The following is a 12,916-nucleotide window of genomic DNA, read 5'->3' as shown; positions in this document are numbered from 1 at the left end:
CCCTGCAACGAGAAACACCTCTGCCCTGCAGATGCAGGGACGGGATGACCGGTCGGCCCAGACTGCCCCTCCTGCCCCCCACCGAGGGCCCGAAGCCGCCGCAGCTGGGGCCCTGCGGCCTGTGAAGGCGGAGCAGCTGGGGACACCCCACCACTGCCGACAGTCTGCACAGGCACAGAGGCCAAAGGCCCCTGCAAACCCGTGTTCTACGTCTACGTAAGCAAATCACGAGGACAGGAAAAGCGCCTCGAAGGCATCTCAGAATTAAGGCACGACCTCCCACACGGGCAGGCCCCCCGGGCCGGGGACTGTGGCCCTTGCCAAACACCCCGGGTGGTCTTGAGTGCAAACCCAAGCGCTCACTGCTCTGCACGGTCACGCCACCACCAACCTGCAAGGTGGCAGGCGTTGGCAGGAAGAAGGGTTTAGGCGCCATCGTCACATGGGGAATGGTGACGGCGGAGGGTTCCTTTCCCCTCTCCAATGTAACAAACCTGTGAGGCTACACTCAGTAACGCCACCGCTCCGGCATCAAAGCACCCTCCTTCTGCACGCGCTAGAAGGCGCTGGAAAGCTGTCACTCCAAGTCTGTCAATGTTCCGCAAGTGCCTTCCACGCGAGGCGCTCACGGTCCTGACAGCACAGGATGTGTGCCTCTGCAGGATGTGGCATGTGCCACAGGGAGAAGGGCCTCAGGCTCACCACAGCGGTCCCTGGACTTGGACCATCAGGAAACATGCGCGAGTAAAAAAAAAAAAAAGAAAAAGAAAAAAAAGAAACTTTTCAGCTTAAAACCACGCAGATGGCAGCCCCAATCTATTTTCTCACAAACGTGAAACTCGAGTGCTGCATCTCTAGACAAGAGACGAGTTCCGCGTCCACGCACAGCACACACGGACGCACATCTGTGAAAGCAGACAGTGCTGGTGGGAATGGACAGAAGGGGGCAGAAGGACGCGGCCCCGGTCCCTCCACCAGGGCTAGCAGATGGACTTCCCACCAGCCGTGTCGGCATCGTCTCCAAGTCCTTTTCCTTCGTAGATCTTCACGGGCAAAAACTAAAAAGACCTTTCAGGAAATCGCTCTTGAGAAAAACAAGGCAAATTTTACTGTGAAATTAACAACAGGCAGCAAAAGCACCCTACTCTGCATTTTTCAAAGGACGCTGTGGAGGCCCACAGGCCCGCAGGGACACGGCGGACTCAGGACCAGGGTAACTCCCAGAGCAGGTCCCACTTTGTCCTCCGGAGGACCCCGTTGTCCTGAACGTAAAACGTGTGTGGTTCTTTCTGAAAGCCCTGGTACCCCACTGCCCAAAACCAGCATCGTACGCAGAGAAATACGGACACTGCGCCACCTTAACAGAAACCGTCCTCAACACGTTTCCCCACACGGCTTCTGGATGCATCTTGACTGCGTGGGGGGTAACCACCTCCTCATCCCCCGAGGCCTCACACATGGGGTCTTCGGTCACGTGTGAGGGAGACTTTCGCGTCAAACACCAGGCCCGATGAACGTTTGCCTGTTCTAGAACCTGGAAACCTCCATTCAAATGGCAAAATATATTAGTTGTCATTGGATTTGCGCTAATCCCTACGCTTCGTAAAGATTCCAAACTACAGTTATTTTTCACACGACTTCCTATCAGGAATGCAGAGTAACCAGAATATTCTCAAATTTTATTTATTTCAAGGCACTTTCCACAAAACATAAAGAGAATAAACTACATAAAACGTACATTTTCATAAACACAACAGCGAGATCCAAACGAGACGAAGAAAAACCACGTTATACTTAATGTCTGTGGTCTCAAAATGGCTTGATTTAGCGTGCTTGCCGAAGACACAGACCGCCACACGGCGGCCCACGGGAGGCGTCTGCAAAGCCGGTCCCGCCGGAGCCTCCAAGTCCACCGACAGATGGGACGAGCGTAGCCAGGCCTCAGAGGGAAGAGAACAGCGGCGAGTCTGAGAGCGAGTCTCGCCAAAGCCCGGCTCGCACGTCACCCGCTGCCTCAATAGGCGAACGGGGGCCGCCGCCCGAGTGTTCGGGCCGATGGTTCACGGCTCACACCCTGGACTCTGAAGAACGTGTCTGGTGGATTACGTATTAGTCATGCACGCAAACGATCTCACGTGCACTAACGAGGAAAGCCAACCGGAAACGTGCTGGACTCTGGCACCCGCCAAGCACATACGCCGCCTGCTCGTCTCTCCGGCTCCTGCAGCAGGTAATGGTGAACTACCTGAAGATGAAAACCTTTGGCCCTAACTTATCGGCCTCAAGCCTCAGAGGAAACAGCCCTAAAGAAAGGTCACATCTAGACTGCTGAGACGGTCTCGGGTGTCGAGGAGAGACCCCCCCCCCCTTCGTCCTCACGACACCAAGAGGGCAGCAGGAGGGCGAGGTGGACAGAGGCCGGAAGAATCCACAATGCACAGTCTTGCCTCTGCACTGGTGACCACCCAAGGCGGTCAAAAACCCACCACCGACCCCAGGCTCCGAGTGGAAGCAGGGAGCAGAGATGAAGCGGGGGGACCGGCTGACCACACGGCACGTGAGGATCGCGCTCAGGTCTGCAGGCGTGTGGGGGACGTGGCCCCAGCGGTCAGAGGCAGACCACCTGACCCACGGAAGCACCCACGAGCCCGCCCAGCCTCGCTGGTCAAGGAAGCCGGCTCCCCGCAGTTCAGCAGCTGTTGGCATCTGCCTCTACAAAGCCCCGGGCACCGAACCCCGCCCGGGATCCGCACCGGGAGGACGGAGTCCCCGCACCAGGGGGACGTGCAGAGCCGCCCGTGGCTAGGAAGCCCTGCGCCCCCGGGCACAGTCCCCTCCACCTCCTCGAGCCTGCGCCCGCGGGGTCGGCCAGCAGCTCTGTTAACCACCGCCCTACAGGACCAGGGCCGAGCTGCACCTGCAGCGAGTGCACACACACGAGTCCGTGTCCCCGGTCACCAGAGCACCCGCGTCCCAGCAACTGCACCGGCGGCAGGACACGTGGGGACTCACACGCACACCGGCCTGCTGCAGGGCAAGCCCCCCGGCCAAGGCAAGTGTGCACTGCTGGGGGGAGGGGGGGTACTCGCTGTCAAGACCCCACTCCTTGGGGTCCACTCCCAGGGGCACATGGGCCCTCAGGCCGCTGCCATCAGTCACTGTCCCGGCACCGAGACATGAGCTCCGAAAGCAAAAGATTTGAGAGGAGTAACACTTTTTGGAGGCCGTTGTGGTCATTCTCGAAATCAAAGAGAAACCTTTATTTTCAACAAAACTGCCTACAAGAGAAGGTCCACCGATCCGCTAAGAAAGAGTCTCTCACCACAACCAGCACCAAAATATAGATTTAAAAAATTAAAAAACACACAGCCCCAGCCCTCACTCACTCACACACACACACACACACACACACACACACACACACGCATCTCCCCAGGAGCCATACCACCCAGACCAGAGAGAAACAAACCAAACTCAATACCCTCACACAAAAGAAGTCTTTGAATTAGGATTTACAAATTTATATAGTCTTTCCTATGAAAAAACAAAAAACCAAGGGGTAAGAGAAACCTTCTCCACAAAGGCCTGACGAGTCTTCGCAGATCTGAGAAAACGTATTTTCTGCCTACGAGCTAACAGAAAGCAAAATAATGATCAGTGCTTGTCAGAGGTTTGCGAGGGAGGCCTCCGTTCAACAACGTTCCCGAACTACAGAGCGCTCGGTGGCCGATGCGGCCCGTCCCCGCTGTCAGCGCGCCCACCGCGGTCTGCGCCACACTTCCAAAGACACCGCGTCTCTCGCTGCAAGTTTTCCAGCGCTCAGAAGGGCCGTTCTTCCCTTTAAAAAAGATGCCAGGTTGAAAAAAAAAAAAAAAAATCCAGGAAAAGGGGGAAAAAAGAGTTCTCTACTGCGGTAACCTGTCAGTCACAGACAGCTGCTCTGAGTCCGGTCCCGGGGGGAGGGGTGGGGGGGGCACAGGGGCCACCGGCACAGACTACTTGGGCTCCTCGATCACACCTTTGCTGAGGTCTGTCATTTTGGGGTATTTTACTTTCTTCTGGTCCAGCTCATTCTGAGCCCAAAGGAGTAGTTTCAATAATTTTGCCAGCTTGGGTGTGGACTCACGATTTTCATAATCTAGGACAGCTTGGTTAACTTCACTCCACACCTAGAAAATAAATACGCCGGATAAAAACAACCACACGTGCAGAGTGCCCGCCGGTAGGACCAGTTACAATGTGCATTTACACTTCTTAAGACCTTCTTACAGGAGAAGATGGTTACTTATTCAAATGAATACGAAGCCCATGACCGTGAGGCCCTCCAGAGGATGTTAAACACACACTCCTTGCCCAGGAGGAGCTCGCGGCCCGGTCGGTGGGGCTCATACCCGGCCTGGATAGCAGTGAAATGCCGTGAGCCAGGCTTGAGGGGACCGGGACGGAGGAAAGAGCAGGGTGGGGTGACACAAGGTCCACGGGACAAGCCACAGGAGGACCCGCGTGGCGGCGGCCTGGAGAGTAGCCCTCCCTTCCGGCAGGAAAGGGCCATGGGAGTAAAGGGCCGCGTCTGGGGCAGTAATGCACCGTCGTGGGGGCTGGAACACAGAAGCAGCAGCAAGGAGACAAACAGCTTCACAAGCAAATAGGGGATTTTAGGTAAAACATGTTTCGGACACCCACTTCTAAGAGTCTCCAAACAAACAAGAGGAGATTAAGACGAACGAGAAAAGCTGAGACAGAGAGTCTGGATGCCGTGTATGACGTCACGGTGCTCAGTTCCCGGTTCACACAGGGAAAGGGGACGCTTGACGGGAGAATCGGTGCCGTCGTGACTGAGTGTCGCGTGCCCAGACATGGCTTCCGTGCGTTCTACAGCTGTGCCTTTTAGAGTCCCGCCCTGAACACCCACCGAGGGGAAGGAGGCCCCGTCGGTCTTACCTTCTGCCTCTGCATCATGTGAAGCAGGTCTCCGAATGGAGACTCCTCAGGGTTATCGAAGGCCAGCAGGGCCAGAGTGCGCTCCATCTCCGTCAGGCACTCCCTGCTCTCCTCGCCCTGCTCCGCCAGCTGGGTCTGCGCGAACTCCAGCGCCGCCTCCGTCTCGCGCTGGCGGATCAGCTCTATGAGGTGCTGTTGCTGGGCCGGCAAAGGCAGACAGGCTTACCCACCCGCGCCCAGACAGGCACACCCGGTGACGCGCTCTAGCCTCTAGCCAAAGGACGTCTTACGTGACAACTTCTAGCGGCCCTAAATCATGGCATTAACGCTCCTAAAGCAAGAAACAGCTCCTGGAACACACGAGACAACGGCTAACCCAAGCCCCTTCCCCACGTAAACTAAAACAACGTTCTGTTAACGCAAATTAGCCGCGTTACTTCTGAAACGAGCACACGTAACCTCATCGAGTGTCCACAAACCAGACGCCTCTCAACTGAAACTCACTTGCAGGTGGAAGTAGAGATACCGGTTGGTGTCCAGGAGCTCCGGATGGAGGCTGTTGATCAACGCGATAGCCTCCTGGATCTGGCCTTTCAGGATCATCTCACGGATTTTGATCCGCTCGTCAAGTGTTTCCAGATCCACGCTAGGTTCAATCCCAGATTCCATTCGAAACTTCTCTGCTGCTTCCTTAAAGCCCTCTGAAAATGAAAACCATCTTCAGTGCTCAGGAAGCTAGCAAGACACTAACGCAAAGCATTTTTATCCCTAGAAAGCCCATCCAGCTCAGACCAATAACCTTCAACGTGACCCGCACCGCCTTAGGGACTTGGCATTTACATCTCTGATTCACTAGCCGTGCCCCACACAGAAAATGAAAACCACGTACGCCACTCCTTCCCATCCCACCCGAGACGCCGTTCACCCCCCAGCCAGGGCCAAGAGTGCATGCCGGGAAGCCCAGTGCACTATGGGCTCCCCCGGGAAGGCTGCGACCCCAGGCAGAGGTGAAACCAGACGTGCGCAGGCACGGCTGCGCACGCCGACTGCGCCCCCACAGCCTGCAGAGGCCTGACCCTCCTGCCTCCTTGTGAGTGGACAGTTCTCACCAGCATCTAAGCAGCATGTGTGGCCACCCACCCCCACTACAGGCAGACACTTCCTCAACACCTTCCCAGAGAAGTCTCGCTCAAGACTGATTTGGGGGACGAGGCACCGTGAACAACGGAAGGAGACTCAGACCTTTCTGAAACATCGCTGTTTTCCAACCATGGACAAAATTACCCTCTCCTTTCCCAGGATCAAGGAGGACTATAGTTACAGACCCCTTTTGCTACCCTCCATCCGCTTCTGCCCTTCCCCCTTTCTCCTCTGAGCTAGGCACACCTTCTAGAAACAGCCCAGTATAATTTCTCAGACTTGCCAAAAGAGATCAATTACTTGGGGTTTAAACGTACTCCAGAACATTCTTTAGTCACTTGATAAGCTGCAAAAACATTAAAGGTCAAGAAACAGGTTTTTGCTTTAGAGCTCAGATACCTGGCATAACAACCTCACCTCTGGAACAGGTCACCTTTGATACGGCAATTCACAAATTTAGGAAAATTAGCAGTGTGTTTTTATTACACCCAAACACAATTCTACCAAGGAAGTCCAATGTAAAATTCTACCTATACATACCAAAAGGGAGATTTACATTCAAGAGGTAGCACCCTTATGGCCAGCCGTTACCTGTGACCAGGTAGTTCATGATGAGGCGGTTCATGTCTGCTCGCTGGACGTGCAAGTTATTGAGTTTTTCCATCCACTCATCTTTCGTGATTTCATCGGGTTTTTCTGCATAACTCATTCTGACTTATTTTCTACAGGAAAACAGTATTTTAAAAATTAGCAAAGATCACGGGAATGAATTACAGAGAACACGCTCAATGGTCCCTCATAGGGCTGTGTAGTAACAGATGACAGCCAGACTTGTGAGCACAGAGAAACCTACAGGGTCATCAGATACCCATGTTGCACCCAGAAACACTGGGTCTCTACTGTACCTCAATTAAAAAAAAAGGATGTTAAGAATTCCGTTAAGAATCGTAATCATTTCAGAGTGAAGCAGGGCGACGCAGCGCGAAGGAATAAGGAGATGGTGGAAAGATACTTTATCTGGGAAACGGCAAATTCAAAGCGCCTGGCACCAAATGCAGATATAGGGATCAGAAAGAAGGCTAGTATATTTAGAAGATAGGATTGGTGCGAGGAAGAGCCCAGAGTCTCAGAATGGACAGGTCAAGTCGCGGGGTGGGTCGTACCAAGTAAGGCCTCGCCGGATAAAGGAGGAGTTTAGATCAACCCTCTTCTAAGCATGAAGGGCAACCGCGAGGGACATAAGCTAAATATTCAACGCGATGACACACGTGCCCAAGAGAGAAGCCCACGATGAGACACTCCCCAGACCTACCAAAATTAAGAACTCTGACCATACCAAGTGTCCACAGAGACATGGAGCTCCCTCCAGCTCTTTGATGCTGCTGTGAGAGCAGACTGGAAACGCAAACAGACCCGGCATTCTCTGCGGGGCGGACCACACGCGCTCCTCACGGCCCGGGGATTCTATCACTAGACTGAGGTCCTCCACACTCACCACCGCACACCCGACACGGACAAGCCTGCTCACAGAAACGCTTTTCAAGATGGCAAAAATCAGGAAGCCACCCACCTGGATGTTCATTCAAAAGCAGCAGGGAACCACAATCCCAGGCCCAAAACCCTTGGGCAGATCCGTTCCGAAAGTTAAAATCTTGCCGACTGTACCCAGAACTACACAGCACGACTTAGCATATGTCACGTGACACGCACACTGCAGTCTGGGGTGACACCCCACAATTAAATACGACTTTTTTGGGGAAACGTCTGGGCAGCCACACTGGGTGGAATGGAGATGGAAAAGCTTTCACCGGAGCAGATTTTGCCATCAAATAGGTTAAAAACAAAAAATTTCTGATTTTCGGAGCTATCTGGATTTTAGGATTGCTGAGAAAGGCTTATGATCGCGTAACAGAACTTACTAGAACAATTAAAACATGAACACACCCACAGGGAGGACTCTCAGAAACCAGTTGGACGAATAAAGCAAGACCCAAGCGTGGCAGACAGTTTTACAAAGAACAAAAACAACACAAATCGCGTGACACGTGCTTTAGCAACAAATACAAATTCGGCAAAGCGTTTTCTTGTTTTGAGTAAAGACGTGAAACTCAGGAGGCGGTGACCATGGGAAGGAGGGCAGAGAGGTGCCAGCCCTGGGGGCACCAGTTGGGCTCTTAAGATGGCGAGCCCACCACTGTCGTCGTAAGTAATCCATACATCACGGGTACCGCTTTACGCCAGACAAGGACATGCTAAATCGCTTCATTAAGTTAAAAGATCAAAAAACAAAGGCACCTGGGTGGCTCAGTCGGGTGAGGGTCCAACTCCTGATTTTGGCTCAGGTCATGATCCCAGGATCATGGGATCGAGCCCCAGATTCTGTCTCTTCCTCTGCCCCTCTCCCCTGCTCATACACTCCCAATCTCTAAAATAAAAAAGTAAACTAAAAAAATGTTTTTAAATTAAAGAACAGAGAAAGTGGGGCAGCAAAAGCCGAGCAGGAAAGCCAGCGAGAAGCCATCAAACGAGAGCAGCGGCAGGAGAGTCAGAGACACAGCAGGTGAAGATTCTGTGGGCGCAAGTCAACGGCCGTGCTGCCGGCCTGAATGCAGAGGGATAAAGGACCAGAACGCTCGAGGCCGGACCGAAGCTTTCAGGCTTGAGACCTTGGAGGACCGGGCCACAAACAAAAAGAAACAGGACAGGTTTGAGGAGCAGAGCAAGTTTGGGCTGACTATCAGACACGCAGATGAAGAAGTCAAGCAGGCACCTGGATTATAGGTCCCCAGCCCAGCGCTGGAAACATTAATTAGGGAAACAGCCACCCGACAAGGGTACCTATTGAAAGCCACGAGTTGGGCAAAGATCGCCCAGGGAGAGAGCACGGGCACAAGACCAAGTCCTTGGGTGCTAGGAGGGTGCCCACACTCAGCACCAGAGGAGGAAGCCGGCACGGGAGACAAACCAAGCGATGTCATTCGTCCTACAAATGCCCAAATCCTGTAGCTCCGGGCAAGGTGCGTAATTCCCTCAGGCCACTCTGCTGTTCCCAGACAACAACTCCAGGTAACCTCGGACAAACGAGGCCCCTCTCTCTCCATCCCCGTAGTACCCCAAATCACACCAGTACCGCTCCCAGCACGGACAGCGATCTGGGAACAGCAACAACTCCAGAGAAACACTCAAACACACAAACCTCCCAACTCTGAAACCGAGGAACACTTGCTTCCCAAGCAAGCAGTTCGCGTCCTCACCAGCTCAGCTTCTGCTCTGAAGCGGTGGTCATAAAAATCGTTCTCTTCACAGGGACACGAGTGCGGTGCTTCAGGTAACTGCCACTGCTGTGGTTGCCGACCACTTCTGAACCTTGTAGCCTTCGCTCGAAAGGCGCTCCCTTTAAGAATAAACACCGAATTACAGCGCCCGAGCGCTGTGGGGTCAGGACTCTGCTCCGGCCAGGAGGAAAGGGGCAGTTGACAGTGCAAATCCACAAGGCCCCGGTTCTGCCACCTGCTCAGACCTTCGACCCCGTAGGGCCCCCAGCCCGCTCCCGACCCCCGCCCCGGCCCCCTCTGGCCTCTCCCGCCGAGCCCTACCCCGGCCCCCTCCTCGGCCTCCACCCCGCCCCCGCCCAGCCCCACCCCGGCCCGCCGCGCTCCCGCGGGGAAGCTCGGCCCGGCCGCCTGGGTCCGCCGCGGCCATCTTACCGTGCGGATCCCGCCTCCCGCGCAGCGCGGTCTCCACGGCCGCTCGGGGGGGCGGGGGGCGGCCGAGCCGGGAGGGCGGCGAGGCGCCGGGGATGGGTGGCGGAGGCGGGAGCCGCGGCGGAGGCGGGGGCGGGGAACGGGAGGGCAGACGCACGGACGGCCGCCCCTTCAGACACCTCCCGCGAGATCGCGAGAGCGCAGGCTCGCCAGCCTGTAACCAATCAAGCGCTCCCGCGAGGGGGCGGAGCGCGGCGGCTGCCCGGAAGCGCGAGACTCCAGCTTCCGTCCTTGCGCAGAACTCTTCTCGCGGCGCGCTCGCTCTACGGGTTGGCGCGAGAGTCAAAAGGCGTCGGCCGACTCTGGGCAAGATGGCCGCCGTCGAGGTGTCGTTGCGGGGGAACTTCGCGCAGGGATGGCGACATCTAGACTGAGTCGGAAGCGAAGGTCCCAGCTCCCTTTCCGTCATTTGTGTGAGCTCGGAGGGCAGGGGGCGGGGGGCAGGCGCCAGTGCTCCGCGCCGCCCCGAGGCGGGGTCCCTCCGCACCCGGCGCCTGCCTTCGCACGGGCCCGGGAGGAGCCGCCCGAGCGCGACCCGGCGGGAGCGCTTCGTTCCGTCGGTTGAGGAGGGCCCCGGGGGTTACCGAGCGCGCTTTCGCCCGCCGCCTGCGGGGGCAAAGGAACCGGGCCCGCCCTCGGGGCGCCTGCCGCGCAGGCCCGGCGGTCCCCTGGCCGCGCCAGGTGGGGCCAGGGCTGCGGGCGCGCGTGCAGCGACAGCGGCGGTGGGGACACGCGGAGGCGCGCGTGTGCTCGTTCTGTGCCTGCTCGCGGGCTTCGTCCGAGCAGGGTCTCCTTTTCCCGCTGTGAGAAAGCAAGGTTTCTCTGCGGCTTCGGGAAGGAAATGGAGGGGGCAGCCCCTTGCTCCGTCCCATGAAATCCGACGTCTTCCTGAATTAGAGCTCAGGGTTGGATGGTTTCGTGCGGTTGCTCAAAAGTGAGCTGAAGAGCGCGGGGGTGCTGTCGGACTTCTTGCCAAGAGGAAGTCCCATAGGTTTCACAGGGATGACTGGTTACGGGTAGTTTCCAATCCAGTGTGCTGAGTCTGCAGGTACAAAGTTTTGACATGAATCCGTTCAAATCGCACAGAGAGTACACGTTCGTGAGGACGTCTTTTGCAGCTACTTAAGTCTGCGTACGATTCTAGGTGTCCACTTCATGGTGTGCGAAGGGGTGCGGATTTTTAGAATTTCTTTCCAGAGGCACACAAGCAAACACTTGAATGCCAGTGCCCTAGGGAGATAGGATATTCCAGGCCACAGAGGCTTCAGCTGCGCCTTCCGTGGGCCACAGGTTAGTGGCCCGTGCCCCCAGCGGCCAACCCGTTACCGAGTCCTGCAAATTCCACCTCCTTATTTCTGTCTAGACGCTGGCTGCTTTTTATTGTCCCCAGTCTCTCTGCTGCTGGGATTGCCCCTCCCAGGGGTCCCACCAGTTTTTAACGAAGCGCACGCAGCAGGCAGGGTGGTCTCTCCTTGTGCCCGCTCTCTTCACACCTTTCAGAGACCCCCAGGTGCCTGTGCAAAGTGAGCAGGGCCAAAAGCCTCATGGCCCCCGCCCCTCCTGTCTCTACTGCAGCCGTCCTCCTGTTGGAGGTTCTCCACCGGCCGCTTCTCTTAGCGCTGGGTTCGCAAGCTGGGCCACGTGGAAAACACTTCTCCAGGCTGACTCCTCAGAAGGGGACGGCCTTCCCGGAACAAAGCCGAATGTGGCCTGTCTCCTTTAGGCTCACGTCTCACATCCTAAACCATGCGTTTGTCGCATTTAGCACACCATTTTCTGTCGCTGATGCTTGATGATGTGTCCCAGTGCAGCACACGTGTGAACTTTTCAAGAGCTGAAACGTGCAGGAGTGGGGGCTCCGTAGCTATTTGTTGAGAATGTTGAAGGCATGAATGACGAATGACCACTTTAAGTACAAGCAGCCTCAGCAGAAGTGGACGGAGGGAGTGTCATGGGGCAGGGAATGTCCGCAGCCCTCCGTGATTGTGAGTTCATGGACTGACAGCGGAGGAAGACGGAGAAAGGCACTTCTGTAGCCTGGCTGATGAGGTTAACGGTGGGGGCACCAGGTGAGGAAGAGCCATCCGGACAACTCGTGGGCTGGAAGGGGGGTGGGGGGGGCGGGGAGATGGCGAGCTCCGTGTCGGCCTTGTCGGGTGTGAGGTGCCTGGGGGACATGGCTAAGCTCAAGGGAGGGACGATGAGGCCGAAAGCAGAGGTTTTGTGGTGACCCCGTGTGAGAGGAGACAGACCTATTTAGAGGAAGACTGTAGGGAAGGGGAGCAAAGAAGTCCAGGATCCTAAAGGACAGCAACGTATGGTTATTATCCGTTGAAGTTGTCCGTTAGGTCAGCAGAGAGGCTTGACAGGGACCAGGGGGTCAGTAGGCTCTCCGGAAGCCGGGGGGTGGGGAGCTTTAGAAGATGGATGGGCAGTATCGAGTGCAGCAGGGCCGTCCAGCGTGACATTCACCAAAAACTGTTCACTTGACAGTTGTGGGTGACAGGGCAGCGAGTTCAGTGACATGGCAGGAATGGACAGTGGTGGGTGGCGGTGAGGTGGGAGGTGAGCAGGGTGAAGGGAAGACAGTTGTGGTTTAACACCTCAGAAGCGGCAGGAGTGGAGAGCAGGGAGCACGTTAAACACTAAAGCCACAGGACTTGGTAGCTGAAGTGGGGGGGGGGGGGGGGGCGTGTCAGGGAGAATCCGGGCTTCCGGCTTGTGCTTTTGGGTTTATAGGGTGGGACCATCACTGAGTCAGGACACCAGGGAAGGGCCTGGTTGGAGGAGAGACTCCCAAGTCATGAGCTCGTTTTGCATGCCTTAGGCTTTGATGTGCATTTGAGGCATCGAGTGGAGATGACAGAACTGGTGGGTGGATGGCCCCGGCTACAGGCAGAGGTAAAGGTCAGCACAGCCAGGTGTGCATGAGATCCCCTGTAGAGCGTACGGTTAGGGGCCAGCCGGGGCCACCCCGAAGACACATGCCGCAAGGAGTCTGGGGGAGAGCAGTAGGGGGGTGCACCACTTTGGCCACCGCCTGGGGCAGTGACCAGGTTGACAGGAAGGAG

The 12,916-nt window shown here is 56.1% G+C and overlaps 2 protein-coding genes across 4 annotated transcripts in view; one reads left to right on the top strand and one right to left on the bottom strand.

Moving 5' to 3' along the window:
* Window positions 1-1,658: 1,658 nt before the first annotated feature.
* Window positions 1,659-10,005, bottom strand: GID8 (GID complex subunit 8 homolog). Of its 2 annotated transcripts, XM_086702676.1 has the most exons (7): window positions 9,789-10,005; window positions 9,336-9,475; window positions 8,377-8,506; window positions 6,673-6,803; window positions 5,446-5,642; window positions 4,942-5,139; window positions 1,659-4,169 (listed from the first exon to the last, which is right to left on the bottom strand). In XM_086702676.1, exons 4-7 carry the CDS (start codon window positions 6,788-6,790, stop codon window positions 3,996-3,998), a joined length of 687 nt encoding a protein of 228 aa, XP_086558802.1. In that variant the 5' UTR covers window positions 6,791-6,803; window positions 8,377-8,506; window positions 9,336-9,475; window positions 9,789-10,005; the 3' UTR covers window positions 1,659-3,995. The 2 variants fall into 2 exon arrangements, with proteins under 2 accessions (XP_086558802.1, XP_086558801.1); XM_086702675.1 differs by lacking the exon at window positions 8,377-8,506 and having other exon boundaries at window positions 9,789-9,987.
* An 81-nt stretch (window positions 10,006-10,086) lies between these two features.
* The window catches only part of DIDO1 (death inducer-obliterator 1), a 50,856-nt gene continuing 48,026 nt past the window's right edge, over window positions 10,087-12,916 (top strand). The window contains exon 1 of one of the 2 annotated variants that reach the window (XM_086702665.1): window positions 10,087-10,232. The gene's annotated coding sequence lies outside the window, so the exon portion shown is untranslated. Of the gene's footprint in view, window positions 10,259-12,916 lie in introns of both variants that reach the window. The other variant, XM_086702666.1, reaches the window with a different exon arrangement.

Source organism: Puma concolor, chromosome A3 (genome assembly GCF_028749965.1).
Source record: "Puma concolor isolate L17-30 chromosome A3, mPumCon1.1.hap2, whole genome shotgun sequence".
Lineage (NCBI taxonomy): Eukaryota > Metazoa > Chordata > Mammalia > Carnivora > Felidae > Puma > Puma concolor.
The sequence above is the reverse complement of the archived record's forward strand: the minus strand, read 5'-3'. Positions and strand labels throughout refer to the sequence as shown.

What these genes read in the sequence shown, in the direction of transcription:
- GID8 (XM_086702676.1), bottom strand. Translation starts at nt 6,790, where the DNA reads ATGAGTTATGCAGAAAAACCCGATGAAATCACGAAAGATGAGTGGATG. An exon ending in ATCTCTACTTCCACCTGCAA is followed by an intron (nt 5,140 to 5,445) that starts GTGAGTTTCAGT and finishes TTGCCGGCCCAG; the next exon opens with CAACAGCACCTCATAGAGCT. An exon ending in ACATGATGCAGAGGCAGAAG is followed by an intron (nt 4,170 to 4,941) that starts GTAAGACCGACG and finishes TTTATTTTCTAG; the next exon opens with GTGTGGAGTGAAGTTAACCA.